This window comes from Scomber japonicus, chromosome 12 (genome assembly GCF_027409825.1).
Source record: "Scomber japonicus isolate fScoJap1 chromosome 12, fScoJap1.pri, whole genome shotgun sequence".
Lineage (NCBI taxonomy): Eukaryota > Metazoa > Chordata > Actinopteri > Scombriformes > Scombridae > Scomber > Scomber japonicus.
In genome coordinates this window covers 6,660,151-6,679,879 of record NC_070589.1, presented here as the reverse complement: position 1 = coordinate 6,679,879, position 19,729 = coordinate 6,660,151, and the positions used below count along the sequence as shown (strand labels likewise).

General features: G+C 38.7%; 1 protein-coding gene across 1 annotated transcript in view; it reads right to left on the bottom strand.

Moving 5' to 3' along the window:
* Nucleotides 1-362: 362 nt before the first annotated feature.
* tox (thymocyte selection-associated high mobility group box) overlaps nt 363-19,729 on the bottom strand; it is a 35,306-nt gene continuing 15,939 nt past the window's right edge. Inside the window, exons 3-6 of the mRNA XM_053330637.1 lie at nt 19,175-19,232; nt 14,004-14,116; nt 8,019-8,303; nt 363-614 (exon numbers count right to left, since the gene is read on the bottom strand). Of these exons, the coding sequence (XP_053186612.1) occupies nt 363-614; nt 8,019-8,303; nt 14,004-14,116; nt 19,175-19,232 (708 nt within the window). The remainder of the gene's footprint in view (nt 615-8,018; nt 8,304-14,003; nt 14,117-19,174; nt 19,233-19,729) is intronic.

Here is a 19,729-nt window from a genome sequence, read left to right as displayed (position 1 = left end):
AACAGTCAGATTGGTGCAGAGTGCTTGTTTCTAGTGCGAGACACCTAACAGTGAGGGAGCTGATTTCCATCTAGTTGATATGCAGGGAGAAAGGGTCTATTATGACACATAACATTAACATAACAACTCTCCACTGTCTACACACACAGTACACACACAGTACACACACACAAATGGATGCTACAGCCCCTGCGAGATATGACTCAGTGACTCATACAAACAGGAGGTACTCTGTCTGTGTGTATGTACTGTGTGTGTTTGTGTATGTATTGTGTGTTTGTGTATGTATTGTGTGTTTGTGTATGTATTGTGTGTGTGTGTGTGTGTGTGTGTGTGTGTGTGTGTGTGTGTGTGTGTGTGTGTTATACCCTGAGTCCGTCATCGTTGTCGTCCTCGTGTGCTGAACTGGAGGGAGAGGGTGTAGCAGATTTACTAGCGGGAGGTGATGGAGAACTATGGGTGACAGAGGTCCCGCTCAGTCCCAGCTGGGATTGGTTGATCGTGGACAACTGACTCTGTTGGTTCATGCCTGATTTGCTCCTGGGTCCGAGGGCAGCTTCGATTGGCTGTTGGCTGCTGGTAAACCGAGAATCAGAGTTCACCATCTGCTGCATCTGCGCCAAGACGACAGGTGACAATGACAGTCAGTTCAGGCAAATATCAGGTTTCATTTTAAAAAGGTTGAGGACTTTTTTCCAGCACACTATAACAATCATCCAATCAATCAGGTTTCCATTATGTCAGCGTGATCATTTCCTTCCCATAAATAATGCCACATACGGTCTTGGTTGTCACATGACTTTCCATTATTCTACTTTGGGTTTTAATACCTTTAGAAAAACAACTCGTAACCATTAATTCTGCAGTTATTGAAGAAATATCAGCAGTACACAGGAAGTAGTAAAGAGGGATGGAAATCAAGACCTGGCTCCATATTATCCAATCTATCAGAATCATTTGCCTTCAGGTTTATCAGTTCCTTTAACTGATTCCAGCATGTTTGTTTGACAATTGCATTGCAAAAAAAAAAAAAAAAGAGGTCAAACTCATGCAGCATTTATGTGCTGGAAAAAGGAGTCACGGTAAATAAAACACACCCAGAAATAACCAAGAAGACCTGTTGTTGACCCGGTACTGTGACCAGGTGTGCTGCTGGAGCTAACGGAGTTAACTAACGGACAGGAGATCATCAGCTGTTAACGCTACTGGAGGAACTTGAGTGAGTGGAATCACTGCTGTGGCATGTAAAGCCTTGTTTCTACTCTGTTTCTACACTCACAGATAATAAAACAGCTGCAAACCTGTGGAGATCTAGTTTTTCCACACAGAAAATGACTAAAGAATCAATAAGGGAATAGATAAAGAACCAGACTGATAAGCAAAATCAATAAGAGCATGCTTACAATCCTACATAAACTAGTAATCTGTAGTTCTTAAAAGTAAACTTTGCTTACTAAAGCTGCACTAATCCATCATTTTATATTAACAATAAATCAAACGACTGTTTTATGTGAAATAAGTCGAACCCATAAAAAAACCTGTCACCTAACTCTACAGAGAGCTTTAATGTCTTTCAGCTCCTCATTTTGATTTCCAGCTTTGCAATTTGACTGTTATAGTTCTGTCTCACCGCTCTCATCAACCTCATTTACACCAGCTGTTTGAAGCAAAAGGAGCTCAGATAAACACACTGTTACTACTAACTTTCCCAGCAGCAAACAGCAGACAGACTCATTTAGCTACCAGCATGTAAATATAGTGGAGCATTTAGCAGCTAAAGAGCCACATCGTTCCCTTGAGTGTCAGTCAAAACAAAACAGCCTTAAAAGGAGAGTGTATATTGATGTATATTCAGGCTGTATGAAAAATAATAAGTTTGCTGACACATTCATATACCACAAGAACCATATATGGTATTTATTTACAGCTTAGTCCACTGATGCATAAATGAATGCTGCTTGTCATTGTAGCTTGCTTTCAAATCAGGTTCATATCTCAGTGTGTAAGTCACAGCGACATCATTGGACTGAAATGAAGGTGTTGGTGAAACAGTATCTGAGCTACGTAACATGTTGATGTAACACAACTAGAGTGTGCCTTCGCTTGATGGGGTTTGTACAGTGTGCGGCCGTCTCCAGGCTTCACTAATAATGAAATCTGATAGTAACCGTAGCAACAGGCAATACAGGTCAGAATAGATAGGATCAAAAGTCATTTAAAACATCAATCTCCAGTCGTGTGCGTTTAAAAAAAAAAAAAAAAAAAACATCAATAGAGATTCTAAACTCCATTTCCACACAAATGGATACAGACACTGTTTTATTCCCATTCCCTCAATAATGTGTCACAGCGCTGTTTACTGCACAGTATAAAGTGACCAGACAGGTTTACTGCCACACCTAACACACATGTGTGTTGCATTGTCTTTAAAAACCAATATCTCCCTGGAGACGTCAACAGGAGTCTTGTAGAAATCTTATATAAAAAGAAATACGACCTCATCGTAACTTTAATATAAACTGTAGTCTTCTGTGTCATGAAGCACAAAGAAACTAATGTGTCATCCCTCCTTTCCACGAGCCGCTCTGTGCCCACTGCGTAGTCTAGTTTTAAGTAGCTTTGCCAAAATGTGAGCAGTCTTGTAGTGAGTCAGTCATCAGTGCTCTAGATGTTCTGTCCATTTCACAGGAAAACAAAAGTTATCAGTGCTCACACCTTCAGCATGGGAACTTCTGACACCTATTGTCACAAAAAAATCTAAATGCGGGTCTTGGTATGCGAGTATTTAGAGTTTCCTCTTAGTAAGCATTGAATAATAACGGATGCGGTCTGGTGCGCGGTGGCCCCCTCTTGGGAAGGTGCAGCCTGAACCCGATTACCGGTAGCAGTGCCTCCGAATACAGCTGTGGTATTTAGATGGAACGCTGAGTGACATTTGTCGAACATAGGAAGAAGTTTCTGATGTGCGTGCGGGTAGAAATGCTGAAATATATGTAATAGCTGTGGTTTAGCATTTGTTGGGTTGGGACTTTAGTAAACAGCTTAAATATCACAGTGTTAGAAATACTTCATTCTTTGTTACCTTTGTTTGATGGGTCATGTACAAACAGCTGCTTAAAGACCTGAGGGCCAAGCTAGCCTAAAGTTAAATAGTTCACAATATATAGATTTAAACATGCAAATCAAAACCTTTTCTTCTTTGATGACTAAATTGTATCTATCTATCTATCTATCTATCTATCTATCTATCTATCTATATATATATATATATATATAAATGTATTAGATGTGACCATGGTGATGAGATGACACAGCTTTCAAAAATGTATTAAAAAACAAAACACACAACTAAAAATATATAGAATGTTCAAATCAAAACTTTTTCTTCCTTATTGTCTACTAATTATTACCATATATACACACAAGATCATATTATATATTGTAGATTCTTATATTTTACTGAAAAAAATGTCTTGATGTGACTATAATAATGAAATGAGTTTTTAAAAATGTCTTTAAAAACAAAACACACAACTAAAAATATATATATTTAAATGTGCAAATCAAAACTTTTTCTTCCTTAATGATTCAAAATTATTACTATAAATACATATGATATTATATAATTTACATTATTATAAATTGTATAACTGACATCTTAGACATTAAGATGAACAAAACACATACAATCATGTCAGCCATAAATATATAGATTTAAATATGCAAATCAACACTTTTTCTTCTTTGATGACTAATAATTATTACTATACATTATTATATAACATGACCATGATGATGAGATGACTGAGTTTTCAAGAATTTATGAAAAAGCACAAAAACGTCAACGACACAAAACCAAAATACTATAAAGGAAAAAGTGTAGTAAGCACTTTACATGAAGTAAAGGAAAGCTGTAGAGTTCAGTGGTTTGAGTGTTAACATCATACGCGTGTCTGTTGACAGGGAAAAGAGGTCACAAGGTCACAAAAACAACTTCTAACTAAGCTCTATTGCAATAACAAATACTTTATCTATGGAAAGACATATATTTCAGATTTTCCTTAAATGGGGTCTGATGATGTCCTGAGACAATAAGAGAGGGGGAACCCCTGATGAAAGCAGGCTGACTCATGACTGACTCATGTCTTGAGAAGGAAAAGACTAATGATGTGAACCTTCACACATCTTCACATAGGTGTGGTTTATGATTGGAATTCAATATGAAAACACACATCAAATCTGTCTATGCCTTCAGTCTGGAAAATCAGCACTTAATGACAAACCTAAATGACAAATCTTTACCCATTAATTACAACAGACAGGTTCACTGACGTTACTCCATACTGAATATTTGGTTACAACAGTCAAAAGAGTAGCAAGAATCAGTGATATGTAGATTAGAACACTTACACCTCGTCATTCAAATCAATAATGATAACTAACTTTTAAATATACCTGAAATATTTACATTTGTATGTATAGAATGTAGAAATATATTTCCTTTTTTTTTTCTTTAAATCTTAAACTAAACTAAATATGTCTAAATATATCTTGATATGTTTTGTCATGTGCTCTTCTCTTCATGTATTTTGTCTGACATTAAAAGCATTGCTGAATTTTATTAGCACTGAAAATATATTGATATATTCACATCGTAAAGACTTAATATCAAGATATAAGCAGTATGAAAGTGGTAAAGTTGAGTAATATCACATTTGGATTTAAAGTTTCCTGTTATGCTCTCTAACGCAGATAACATGTTATATCACAGTATTAAATTCTATATCACAATACTGATCATGATCATAAATGCTATTATCATGTAGTACACTTAAACCAAATAACTGAGACATCTAAAAGTCAAGGCACTCATCACATTAGTGCAAAAGTCTCATAAATTGAACATATCATTTGCAGTATATTAGTTTACCAATGTAATACATTTGTCTTTGCATTTTCTCTTGATATATTTTGTATTTCTGTGGGCTACTTTTCTTTTCTTTGTTCAGTTTCTTTTAAATAAAGCACTGTTGCTGCTGTTGGAGAGTGAACCAGACACAGCATGTAGACAAACTACAGGTTAAATCACTGTTCTGTTACATCAGGACATGGCACACAAAAGAAATAGCATAACGTAACTGTCACAGATTATGAGTGTAAACCGAGTCAAATCACCAGGAGAAAACAATTCAAGTGCTTTAACCTCATAATTCTAGACAGTCAACTTCCAATCAGACAGCAGCAAAACATTTAAAAAGAACAAACCTCTATATTATCTGCAACAGAGGAGTCTGGGCTCCTCTAGGCATAAAACACACATGCACATCGACTTGAGTCTTTCTGGACCCCCACCCACCCCGATTAGGCTGAGCCAGACACGGTTGCTAGGCAACCATAATTCATGGACTGGCAGTAAATGTATGTTAGTATGAGAATATAAACGCGAGGTAGAGAGAGAGAGACAGAGAAAGGTAGAGATTGAGACAGATAGAGACCTTCCCTTCAGGCCATTAAAATCATTATCTCCACTGTTACACACTTAACAATCAAACACAAGAGAAAAATGTGAATTTAATTAAAAGTTATTTAAAAAGTCGATATTATGGATTTTAATAGTCACTCTAATTCAACACTGAGGGTTTAGAGGTTATTATGCGGTTTCACCTGACACTTCATATTATAGATGGGAGGTGTAATATGGAGATGGAGACAATAGACAAAAAGATCAAGAGTAGGAGGTGAGAAAGTTTCAATTTTAATGAAATGGGAGAAATCTCTATTACTGAGACACACACACCTCTCTGTCACCATTCTGAATAGCCGGTTTCTATGACAGTTAAGGTAACTATAAGTCTGAGGTGTAGCTTTCATTTCTTTACTGTATGACACAGTCGGCCACATCTGAATGTCACGACTAAAAGCGAGATTTTCACTTAACTGTGAAATGAAAACTTAAAATATGAGGGAAATGTCACATGGACCAGCTGCCATGATTGGCCTTCAAATAACACTGCCCTGGGCTATATCCTGTTTATCCTCACATCCTGTTAAACTGGGAAATAAATAGGAAAGAAAGGAGTTAAAAACATGTCCACTGGCTGTCAGTTCAAATCTAAAGACGAGCTGAAATCCTCACTTTTCTCCCAATAAACAAAGTTAAAATGTCTTTGAGCACGAAACAAAGTGATACATGACCCTAAAAATGTATCTTTGAAGTATTAGTGGCTCTTAAATGTTTGTACTTTCCTTTGTGTGGCAGGTTTGAATTGATGTGAGTGGCAAAGCTTTGACTGTTAATGAATTAGAAAAGGGGTCGCTGGCATGGTTACAGCAGTTAACATGGTGCCAGTTTGCTTTGACGTGTTTTTGAGGAAGACGCTCAACAAATAGATTTAGGCGGGGTATCAGCCTTGACCTCAGATGATAGTGCTGCTGTATGGAACAGTTTAAGTGTGAAAAAGGGTGTTGCTGAAAAACAAGTTGAGTTGAGGTTCCCATGGTGAATACATTAAAAAAAGTGGCAAATGTATACTAAATTTATAAACTGCTACACACCCATGATAATAAAGCACAGATGTCATGTATTTTGCCTGATTAGACCTCTCATAATGACAGTGTGAGCATATTCTGACGTTGGAAACAAACCGTTTTATTACACATGTCGGTGTGGGACAGTTTTTATTTTTAACTAATGTGTTTGACGTATTCACTGCACTTGGATGTTGTTCTCAATGTTCATAATAATGCATGTGCAGTTTGTTTTCAGCTTCAAAGTTCCTCTGTGCTCACATGAAATTAAAACTGTTACCTATGAGCAGGATTTGTGACATCACTATTAGTTTGGTGTGATGTGGAAACTTGAAGCCTCTGGTGTACACAGAGAGTTTTTAGTGAAGCAGGAGACCGTAGTTGAAACCTTTGAAACGAAACATATTCAAATATTCATAGTTTGGGGTTTTTATTCAACAAAGGAAAATAAGTAGAAGTCATTTTGAGAATTTTAACAAGGTGAAGTTTTTATGGACATAATTGAAGAATGAAAATGTGTCTGTAGGACATTATGAGTTGAGCTCTGTTTTATCTCAGCCTAAAAAACATCTCATCAGAAAGTACTAACAACACCTGTGTGGATGTACAGGACCTTTAAACTTTCATAACCCTGCCCTCACCCATTAAACACACTTAAATATCACTCCTAGTATATTGGGGTAATCTTAATTATGAGTTTCTAACTAGTAATTAGTGGTCATGCAACATCCAAGTCGTAATTACAAGTTGGATGCTCAGATATTTCTGAAAAACAAACAAATTTAGATGTTTCACGTCAACCAAATACCAACATTAAAAGTAATTAATCCCAGATTGAATGGATGTAGTGTTATACTGTTTAATCCCAGGAATCGTTGGTGAACTCCTGCAGCTGGTGAGCTACACACTAACTTGCTAGCTGGCTTTAGCTGCCAGGCTGAACTATTCAGCCACAGTAGCTTCCAGAGCTTCTCTCTATTTTGTCTCTACTGTTTTGTTTACTTCTCCCTGACATTTTCTTCTCCTTTACACACTAAAGTGCAAAGTGCTAATGTGTTATTGTGTTTGCTAACAAAGTCATCAGCTTAATAGCTTACTTGTTAGCTTATTTGTACCATCGACTCCTGTCTCATTACTGTCTACAAAGCGTGACTCTTTTGTGGAACAGTTTTTACTCACACTGAGGAGATTCAATAAAAGTGCATGGTGCCGAACTGCTAATAAACTATGATGAGCTACCAGTTTGGACTCTCCATTCCTACAAGGGTCAGCACAGTCAAGACAGCTTGCGGCACAATTCACGGGTCAAGGTTGACCAGTGTTGAACTCAAAGCTAAAAATTTACAGAGCTCTATTATCCACTGGAATGAATTGAGGTCATGTATGTGAACATCATGTGTAGGAATCAGACTTTTAAATGTGACTGCAGCCCATCATTAATGAAGCAAATATACCATGTACACAGTGTATGTGAATGATTTATGACTCACCACAGACAGAGTGCTGGCCATTGGGCCACCATCAGGGCTGAATGTGCCTCCATCTTGGTTCATCATACCAGCTCTATCTTGGTTACCGGGCATGCGGGGCAGATCCATACCCTGCATCTGGTAGGGGTGGTGTGGAGCTGAGCTGGAGGGGTTGTCCAGAGGGTGGTACGGTCCAGAGGGGGAATCATGTGGGAGGTGGGGGGGCAGCATGTGGTCTGGCAGGGTGGGGGGAGTGATGGGTGGGATGTTGAAGTCCTCATCGCCCAAACCACCCACTGAATATGACTGAAGATACACAGAGAGAGATAAGACAGATGAGAATAAATATCATTACAGGCCTGCATTTTAAACTCAACATAAACCAAGAACACTAATGGTGGTTACCAAGCACTTTGTTCCAGACTGATGTGGAACAAATCAAAGTTATCTGACTTTGGGTGAATGGGCAGTGTTACCTTAAAGAGGAATTCTGGTATTTTCAACCTGAACCCTATTTCCCATCATTTGGGGTCTAGGTTACTAATGAGGGCAAAAATATTTGGTATTGGTCCAGTATTATGCGAGAGTCCTTCGGCCATCAGCTATGAAAAAATGCTGTGATGTAATCCTTGGGGTCAATTGCGCCTGTCCAAGTACATCCACTAAAAGTTAAAGCTATAAGTGTCTGACAATGAAAGTAAACACAGGAACTAGCTGTCTGTAGCAGCATTATGGCTAAATGCCGAACTGCAGCTTGCTAATTGAACCAAATTTAAAAATTGTGCTGCTCTTCTATTCTTTCCAAAAGTTATCTGAACAAATTGATCACATTCTGATGTGAAGTGAGTCACTTTGAGGGGATTGTATCCTCTGTTTTCCAGTCCTGAAGTCTGTCCTTGGAGCTTTACAATAACAATCTGAGCCTATCAGTGGTAAAAGGAAGCACTTTAAGTGGACGTACTTTGACGGATGCAATCACCCCCGGGAATTACATTCAAGCCTATTTCATAGTTGCTGGCTGAAGCACTCTTTCTTAATACTAGAACAATTCCAAATATTTTTGTCCCCATTTTTCTCCTAGATCCAAAATGATGGCAAGTCCAGGCTGGAAAAAAAAAAATACAGGAATTTCCCTTTAAGCAGAGTGAAAACTTGGAGAAAATCAATAAGAATTACATAGGGGACTATAAGGAACCCAAGTGTCATAAAACATTACTGTCAGAGATAATAAATGGAGGAGATGGAAAAACTGTCCATCACCATTACCTCAGTGTGCTGCCAGTCTCAACTGCAGCTCTGTGCTGTGTCATGTAGTCGTTGTTGCTCACCGAAAGCTCTTATCACAGACTAATTATCACTAATTATATTCCCAGCCTTGAAAGAAAGCCTTGTGAACAAATACTCATTCACCGGCAGAACAACACAGTAATTTATACGTACAAGCCCCCTTTGCCTGAGAGAATACAGACAGGCGCATCTTTGTGTGCAGAAATACATCAATGCTAATCTGACATGCAAAAAAAGGGAAAAAATGGTATCAGTGCCATATATGATAATGAATTATTCTGAGAGCAAAGACAAATGAGAGGGAGACATGCATGAAGGAGGGAAATGGAGTGAGAGAAATCGTGCAGGAGAAGAGTGAGAGACACGAGGGTGAAGAGAGAGAGAGAGAGAGAGAGAGAGAGAGAGAGAGAGAGAGAGAGAGAGAGAGGCAGTGTTATAGAAGCCCTCTCATACTAATCTGACAGAGGAGATCTTTTATAGAGACTGACAGCCTTTTCTGCTTGGCTAGCCACACCAGTCTCTCCCTCTCGTACTCTTTTGCTCCTCATCTCTCACCGTCCTTCTCCTTCCTCCCCTCTTTGCCTCTCTCTTGCTCTTCTAATCTCATCCTCAATTTCTCTTTCATCTCGCTCGCTCTTTCATTCTCTCTCTCTCTCTCTCTCTCTCTCTCTCTCTTGCTCTCTTTCTCTCTCTCTCTCTCGCTCTCTTTCTCTCTCTCTCTCTCTCTCTCTCTCTCTCTCTCTCTCTCTCTCTCTCTCCTCTCTCTCTCTCTCATTTCGGCTTTATCTGAAAACCACATGCGCTGCTGTGAGTGCAGAGTTATGAGTTGCATGACTTGTGAGCTGAGTGATGAGTTGTGAGTTGAGTGGTATGATGTATGTGCTTTCTATGTAATTAACAGCCAATGTGGTAAACCACCATTTCTGTTGATAGTTTCACTACTTTGAAAATAAAAAAGGTGAAAAACAGAAAAAGCTGAAATGTGTAATAGGGGGAACAGAAAATGATATAACACCTTCCATCCCATATTCATAAGTGTAACTGCAATACTCTCTCTCTCTCGCTCAAATGAGATAAACATCATCTTTTAAAAACCTCTTCTTCTTCTTAATCTATGGCTATCTTCCTCCTGTTTGAGTAACATTTGTTACAAATGACAGTGCCCAACTGTTACAGAAAATCATTAAGCCTATTTAAAAAATGATTAGTGACCCATTTGTTAAGATTGATATCTTCAGTAGGAACTAATGAGCTAGGGGCAGACTGCTATAGACAACAAATCCTACAAAAGATCAAAAGCAGCCTTACTGTTTGAGTATTCACAATTCTACAATCAATCACATCATAAATCACATTCTATATTATTAGTTAAATGAATAGGGGGTCAACAATACACAACCTATTGAGACATGTGATTTCAGCCTTTCATTTAAGGAACGTAACATTACATTAATGCTGAATTATGTTTTTTAAAAACTGCTTTTTTTCCTTCTTGGTTTGTCACTGTTTCTAAAGGAGATGAAGAAAACAAGGACATATGCTTATTTACTTTATTTATGTGTGTGTGTTTGAGTTTACATGATCAAAATCATATCAAATCAAATCAACTGATTATTTTGACTTTGCAATGCAGTATGATTTGCAATATTTTCATTGGAAAAAAACATGTTTTTGTGGGCATCTGTACCAAACAAAGACGGTTTGTAGAATATTATGTGTTGGTGATATGATGTGTGTAACATCCCTGCAGCACAATATCTAATTCAATATGTTATGATATACAACACTATTATAACTCCTGTGATTGGATAATTGCAGTGGGCCATATTGGCATATTTTTTGAATAAAATTGTGAATAAAGCTCTACATTACATTTCTACTGCAATTACAAGCAGGTTCTTGGAGCTTATTTATGGAACTACTTACATACATAATGTAGTGGTGTGAATGTAGTCATAATCAGGGTTACAAAACCACACACAGTTGCATCATGGGTATGTATTTTGATATTGTAGATTTACACAGTGGGTCAGTGGTTTTAATGGTCTGATCTTTATCTGTCCTCATTCTGTTGGTTATAGTCATCCACTAGGTCTTGATATGTTAATCCTCACATGTTTGTGTTACACATGTTTTTCCAGCCTGTTGTGATGTGTACCAAACACTTCTGTGTATACTAGATCCTGACAAACCAACAAGTTCAACTGTGTTTGAGTGTCACTCTTCCACACAGTGTCCTGCTGGCATAAATTACACTGCTTGTCTGTTGTCTGTCTGCCTCTGCCTCTCTCTCTCTGCCTCTCTGCTCCTCTCTCTCTCTCCTCTCTCTCTCTCTCTCTCTCTCTCTCTCTCTCTCTCTCTCTCTCTCTCTCTCTCTCTCCTCTCTCTCTCTCTCTCTCTCTCTCTCTCTCCTCTCTCTCTCTCTCTCTTCTCCTCTCTCTCTCTCCTCTCTCCTCTCTCTCTCTCTCTCTCTCTCTCTCTCTCCTCTCTCTCTCTTCTCTCTCTCTCTCTCTCTCTCTCCATTCATGTCAGTACAAATAGCCTGTTCCCTGTGCACTGGGAGGCTTCTAGAAAGACTAATGTAGTCAGGATTAAGTCCTTTCACACATGTTGTGTTCACATTACAAACACGCTTCTCACAAATCCATGTTCACGACCGTTACATGCTATATCAAAATTCAGTTTCATGTGTTTGACCATCAACATTAATAACCTCTACTAGAGCTAGATTACTGTTATGTGACTGTATGTAAATTAAATTGGTGCATTTTCTGGAAGCATTTATGTACACCTATCTATAAATGACAGGAACGTCTGTCTGTCTGTCTGTTATTCCCATATCTCCTCAAACTGTTCTGATTGATTTCAAACGTGACAGGTGTCTTGCTATGGACATGAGAAATGTAAAAGATATAGATAAATATATGGATAAAAGAAGCACATATTTGCTGCTGCTGCTCTAGCCGCTGGCCACTCCCCTTCTCCCACACTGAGCACAGCACAGGAACAGAGTGACCCGGAATTTCCACCGGGTCCGTCAGCGGCGTGAAAACGGCTTCGCCACAGTTCTGCTCTGTCCTCTGCTCGGTGTCAACTCACACCAGGCGCAGCACGGCAGCGGAGCTCTGGCTCTGCCTTTTAAAATGAAGTTGCACTGTTAATGCAGTAATTGCGGCAGCCCAATAAAATCCAAACGCGTGCCTTTAGGCTACCGTAATTACTGTAGTAGCAGCAAAACTAAACGGCCCGCCCGATTTTGTTAACTTGCTCAAATTTAGTTGATTTGGTCATTTTATTTGATTTCTGTGCTTACACCATGTGTCAGTAGGCTACTGTTGAGCTTGACACGATTTAGAAACGGCTCCGTCAACAATAGAAATGCTGTGGATTGATAGTGCTGTGGCGCAGAGAGCCTCCTGTGACGTGCCACGGCGCTCCTGGTGTAAACACTCTCACTCTCGTTCAGCACCGCTGACTTCTAATAGCCCAGGCTGCTTTGTAGTAAAAACACACGCAAAAACGGATTTTGCACAAGCACTGCACTAGTCATTAGTAATAATCTATATTGTCATGAGGACAGCTGGTCAAATCCATAGAATGTTTGACCCACATCTGGAATTTTGTTTTAGAGCTATAATATAATAAAGTACTTTAAAAAATGTGGGCCAATTTTACTAGCTGCTCCTCCATCTGTGTCTGTTATAGTGTTACTGCACATTACTGATGATTTGAATATCTCACAGTGATGTCTACATGTAAAAGCTTCAATAGGGATTCACATCTCTGCTCTGGCTTTGTCAGCAGGGTTCCTCTTTAAGGAAACAGACATTATTTTAAATTGATTATAAAACCCTGATTAGCCTATGTGCGTAAAGGAGGTCTAATGACTGATTGGCATCTATTAGCTATCGAATAACAATGTCTGATAGAAGGTGTGTGTGTGAGAGTTTGTGAAAGAGACAGACAGCAAAATCTTTTTTTTGTGTTTTATAAGTGCATACGAGACGGGCAAAAAAAGAAAAAAAAGAAAGAAAGAAAAAAAGCTGGGATTTTTTTTTTTATTAGCAATGTGAAAAAAATGTGTGTGCGTATGTGTGTGCCTGTTGGTGAGCGTGAGTGTGTGTGTTAGTGAGAATTGGGAGATTCCCTCCAACCATTTTCGTGCCCTCGCATATCACCCACTCACGATATTTAATTCACTGATTTATCGGAAAATTCCTAACTGCATTAAGCAGAGAGGCCAGGGGTGATGCTACTTTAAGTGCGTCATGTTACCAGAATTGATGAGTGTTTACTAGGAATCCTGAGGTAAATGCAGATCAAACGAAAGCAAAACTCCTTAAAAAAAAAAAAAACACGAATGCAACATTAAATCTCGGCTTTGCGTTGATGTTGGGATTCTGAGAGTGTGGTGTGCAAAGAGGAGAGAGAAACTATAGGTCAAGCTCAACGACACTTTATGAATTGTGATGGCTGCCAGCAAAAAGGCATGCAAGATTAAAGAGGATTTCTTACCATGCACATTTTGTCCATTTGCCATTTAACTAGTGCTGTGTGTGTGCATGTGTTTGAAGGATGCAACATCTTTAATTTGTACTCCTGTAAATGTGCTTTTTTTGCTTTACCTCAATGTTTAAGTGTAATATTTAGGTTGTAGAATCACCTGGAAGAGTTGTAGTGTTATGTTAGTAGTGTGTGTGTGTGTGTGTGCGTATTCACCCAAGGCAGACGGTGTGTGTCGGCCATGTGCGTGTCCCTCCTCCAGTGCTGTGAGGGCGGGGTTGTGAGGCGTCGCCTTGCTGAGAGGGTGAGGGGGGCTGCGGCACACGAAACTGTGGGAAGAATCGCAGAGACAAACAAAAGGTTGAAATGAGCCCAGAGGCCGAGAGAAGGTCAGAGGTCAGATGAAAAGGTCGCCAAGAGGAACAAGGACAAAGCGAAAGAAAAAAGAGAGAGAGAGAGAGAGGAGGAGAGAGAGAGAGAGAGAGAGCGAGAGAGAGAGAGAGAGAGAGGAGAGAGAGAGAGAGAGAGAGGAGAGAGAGAGAGAGAGAGAGAGAGAGAGAGAGAGAGGAGAGAGAGGAGAGAGAGAGAGAGAGAGAGAGAGAGGGGCGGAGAGCGAGAGAGAATCGTCCCGACAAGCCCTTGCTCACACATCGACACACACACACAAACACACACACGCAGGTCAAAGTGATGTTTTATCTTTATGGTTGGGTAATATTGCTTTTACTTTTGTACCACTAAAAAAAAAAACCAAAAGACAGCTGCAACTGAATTGAGTAGAAAATGAAGCGAGAGAGTTAGACAGCTATTTACAGAAAAAGAGAGAGAGGGAGAGAGGGAGGGAGGGGAGGGAGAGAGAGAGAGAGAGAGAGAGAGAGAGAGAGGGAGAGAGAGAGAGAGAGAGAGAGAGAGAGAGAGAGAGGAGAGAGAGAGAGAGAGAGAGAGAGAGAGGCTGTAAATAAATTGCTTGTTTGTTCCCTCCACAGCTAATCCCTGATAAGAAAAGGTTACGTCGAGTGCTGTGCAGCTGCTATGAAGGAAGAAAGACTGACACATAAAAACATCCTTCTCTCATAAACACACTGCTACATGCAGGCTAATTAGTTTGAGCACCTTAGTGTATATTTATTAACTCATCGACAGTGTGGTGATTCTTTCCTAACACCACCATGCTGCATATTCATTCATTTTCTATTCAGTCACATCTGCTGAGTACAACAAGTAAGTACACAACAGCAACCATAGTGTGTTAATAGTAGCCATTGAGCAGCTCTGGGAAGCCAGAAACAATCTGTTTTGATTAAAGGGAAAGTTCAACATAGTGGGGAGTGCTATTTTATATTAGTTTTTGGAAATCCATGATGCTGGTATGGAAACCTGGATGGAAACTTGAATGAAACTGAGCAATTGTACTTGTTATCAGAGCCACCTGTGCTTTTTCCTGCTATGCTGTGAGAAAGATACCACTCTCATAGTGTCTGTAAAAAATATGAAGCTGGAGTCAGCGACTAGTTAGATTAGCTTAGCATAAAGAGAGAAGGGACACAGCTAGACTAGTTGAGACTAGTTAGTATCAGGTTCTAAGAAGTAGTTCCACTTATGAGTCCGTGTGCACACATACAGAATGAAGAGCTTTGTTTAATCCCTTAAATGTATTCTATCCTAGCAGCACCATCAGGTCAAACATTTAACTCCAATATTTTCTTTAATGATCAAATACCTGCATGAGTAATCAAGTCCCCATCAGCCTCAGCTGTGTTTTAATGCTAATTAGCAAATGTTAAACAGATGGTGAATTTTAGCTTTGTCTTTAAGCATGGTAGCATGCTGATGGTAGCCTGTATCTTAATAGGACAATTTTTAAAGATAGGAATTCACTTTATTGCTACCTTTCTCTTTTTTCTTGCTTGAATCAAATTTGAATCGAATTGTCAGAAGGTGTAACCGATCAGTACAATGCATCTCATATCACACTTCTGTTAGTACACTGTGTACTTACTTGTGTAGTGCGCACATTTTGACAGGTTAGTGTTGTCTCAAATCAAACATGGCAGTTGTGCACTTGCTGGAAATGATGATTCCCTAATTAGCAAGCTAGCGTTAGCATTTGCGTGATCATTCGTAGTACCAAATCATAATAAATAAAGCCAATAAACCTACTGATGGTTCATATGTAACAACAGTATAGTGGTGCTTAGTGCAAAATACACATGTATAATGTACATTTGTGTGATGCAATGATGTTCACATCCTCGGCCGCCATTTCCTGTTTGAAAAGCTGCTACGTAGCCAAGATGGCGACGGTGGTGTCCATAGTTATACGCTCAACTTTTTGACCATTTTGAAGCACCAGTATCAATACACTTGTGCACTCAAAATATTAAGTACAGAAGTATGAAATTTGAGACACAGTGTGAGCAAGAAAGTTGCGTGCTTGGGCTGTGTGTGTTTGTGTGTGTGTGTATGTGTATGCGGTGAGTTAAAGTACATACATGATTACTAAATATGGTACAATGTCTTTACAGTTAAAGTTTCAGTATCTCCTCTTTGTCACACAATCTTTGGTTTTCAGTAGACAAACTTTCAGTCTGCACCTTTGTCACAGAGTGTTAAAGACAGAAGCTCATGGTGTTAGACTGTTTTTACTGTCTAACCATGAAGGAAAGAATTATGTGTCATAGCACACCAAAGCCGACCTAATACATAAGCTGATGCTGTAAGATGTGGCTGAATGTGTGAAAGGGTTTTGTTTTTAGGCTTCTACAGGACACGGTAGATGTATTGTTTCATTCATGCCCCCCCCCCCCCTCTCTTTTCTCTCTTCTCTCTGTCTATCCCCCTCTTTCTGCTTCAATGCAGTAACATCACACCACACTGCTGCTCCATTAACAATTCAAAAAAAAAAAAGACAAGGATGAGGGTCAGACTGGACTGAAATTGGTCACATTCATCACAACAACCTATGACTTTACACAAGCAATGGTACTTCAATAATAAAGCCATAAATTCTTATTCCACACACCACTCCCCATCCTCTTATGGCACAACACTATGAATAAAACATCAAATCATAGACTTCTATACCTCACAATATTCTCTATATTGTACTCTATGAATAATGCATGTCCACTGGTGTTTCTTATTAATACGGGGCTTTGCTTTCTGGTGAGGTAATTCCATGCTAACAAACACACATCATATCCTCCAAATTGGTGAATCCCAAACTTTTTGAGAGCACAGTACCCTTTCTTTTCATATTATATTATAATGTATTATGCTATGTTAGCTGAGTAGTTGTATTAGTGGGCTCAGCTTCCGTTGCCTCTGTGTTGGGGGCTGAGATGTTTCAGCATTTCTTTCACCTGTTTACCGTCTCCAATCTTTCCATTACAGCTGTGACGTTCTTTTTTTTTTCTGACTGCTCATCTGGAAAAACTCCCAAACTAGCGAGTGTGTTGTGTTGCTATGACAACCGCCATGTCAGTTGCGATATCCTGCATATTAAAGTTTTTAATTTGATGATTGTGACATTTATTGCGTATTTATTCTGTTTTGATATGTTCTAAAACATTACATTATACATAGTTAATGTAAATGTCATAGATTTGTTTATGTGGAGAAACTTTATTAAAAACACAATAAATGAACAGTCATGGCACACACTTCGGGAGCCTGTGGAAACTACACACTGACTGCAGTTACACCCACAGTCCCAGGGCTGCTGCTATGTAATCTATTTACAGCTGATGTTGGTGACATAACAGGACAACTGTACATACTGTACATCTGCATGTACATCAACAACCTACATCTCACTTTATGTAATGATTGCAATGTTATCTGATGGAAATGTCATTTATTTATCATACATCCATTCCTGTTTAGCACTAGTTTAAGACACTCTCTAATTCAAATGACCAGTGTGACTCCATTACACAACTACTCTGCTTATTGTCATTATCTATTCATCTGCTCATTATTTCCTCAATTAATCACCTAATTATTTTGTGTGCACAATGTAAGATAATTACTAAGACATTGTTATTATATTTATATATATCTCAAACATAACAACATGTTATCACAACTTATTCTAAATTGAATGTCTTTGTTGAGAGAAGCTGTTCAAGGTGTCAGCTTGGAAAAATTGTGATGAGAATTTTTCTCTTTTTTTTAAAAGAGATTTATCAATAATAGGGCTGTCAAAACTGGTCAAGAGTGACATCCAATCATTCTTTCTAAAAAAACAAAACATTCCAATATCTATTTTTATGCATTATGCCCATAAGAGAGCAAACCTATACAAGGGGGCACATACTTATTTGTATGGATAGATTTATTTCAACATACACATGTCTTTTAAAAGAGCTACATACTTACACATTACACCAATGAAGAAATAAAATAAAGTCCTGTGCTGTAAAACTTCCTTTAAATACTGTTGATCCTTTTCTCTCTTTCTCTCTCTCTCTCTGACAGAGTGAGAGTGAGAACACGCTGTCACTCAGAGTGAGATTGAATGAATGATAAGCTGATGATTGATGATTTTTATATAGGTTAAGTCATATTCATACTGGTTCCCACAGTCTGAGGTATTTCCAAACTGGACTTTTTAGATTCCATGGAGTGTACATCACTGTCTCTGAGCTGGGTTTGTGAACTCTCTGCCATCATTACTGCACTGTTGTTGTTGTTGTTGTTGAATTATTTGTTTGTTTCAGCTTGACCTACATTTCACTTTCAGTCAATGAAAGTGATTCCTGTCTGTCATGCAGTGCATTCAGTGCAGCAGCCCAGGCCCACATGAGAACTAGTGAGGCACAATCAAATATTCATTTTCTCTGTCTGTTTTTTTTGACAATTAGATTATTTAATTGAATTTAGAATATTCATTGATATCTCTAACAATGAACACTATCACTACTTGCAGCCCAACTCTGAGTGAGGGTGACCATTCATTAGATCATTAAACGTACATTCACTAGTGTGTCCAGTGGCTATGCAGAGCAAAAGTTCATCAGTTATTCTAATTTTTTTAACCAAATTCAACAAGTTTAGAACTGAAGCAGAAAAACATTAGTGAGAATGTTCCTTTACACTTTGATCAGGACCCACAGCATAATAAAACAGCTATTGGGCTTTCAACGATTAATCTGTCAATTATCTTCTTGATTAATAGATTAGTGTCACAACCAACAATGAAAGATTCAATCAGCAAAACAGTGATATATTTTGTACTTTAAAAATGTCTAATATCATCAATATATTAAAAGTATAGTATTAGTTTTTTTGAGCAAACTAATTCTATGCAAACATTTTAAAATAAAGGAAGAACTTTTAATGTCATGCTTGAATTAGATTAGTAACCCCCCCCCCCCCCCCCCCACGCCCTGTGGCAATCCACACAAAGAGCTCAATAACCCCACAGAGCAGTGCAGCACTTCTCTATTTGTGTAAGAAAAAGAGAAAGTTGGAGATAGAGAAAATCATTGTAATGCTTTCTGTGCCTCAGGTTGAGTGCAGGTAAGTGATATTGATTTGTGGACCAGGACGGCATGAAAAGTTAGTATGAGGCCCCTGAAAATAACTGCAAAGACTGAAATAGCTAAAGGTGAGCTGAAAGACACGGCGGGGCGTGATCAAATGATCTTAAAGAAGGCTTCGATGAAAGCTGCTGTAAATTCATCTGAGCATAATGGCAGCAGTCTGGCTCCTCGCTACTGATACCTTGCAGTGCACATTATACCTAAATAACAGGACTGTGCATCAACTGTCAGGTCTAATAAATGCTCTAACAGTAGAATCACAGTAGATTGTTGTTTATTAAAGTCTCACAGATCATGTTTAGTGTGTCTACTGACAAGGAATATAACACAATTTACCTCCACTCTTCTTGTATTGTGCTGCAGTGTCCTACAGTAATTACAGTAATTACAGATAGC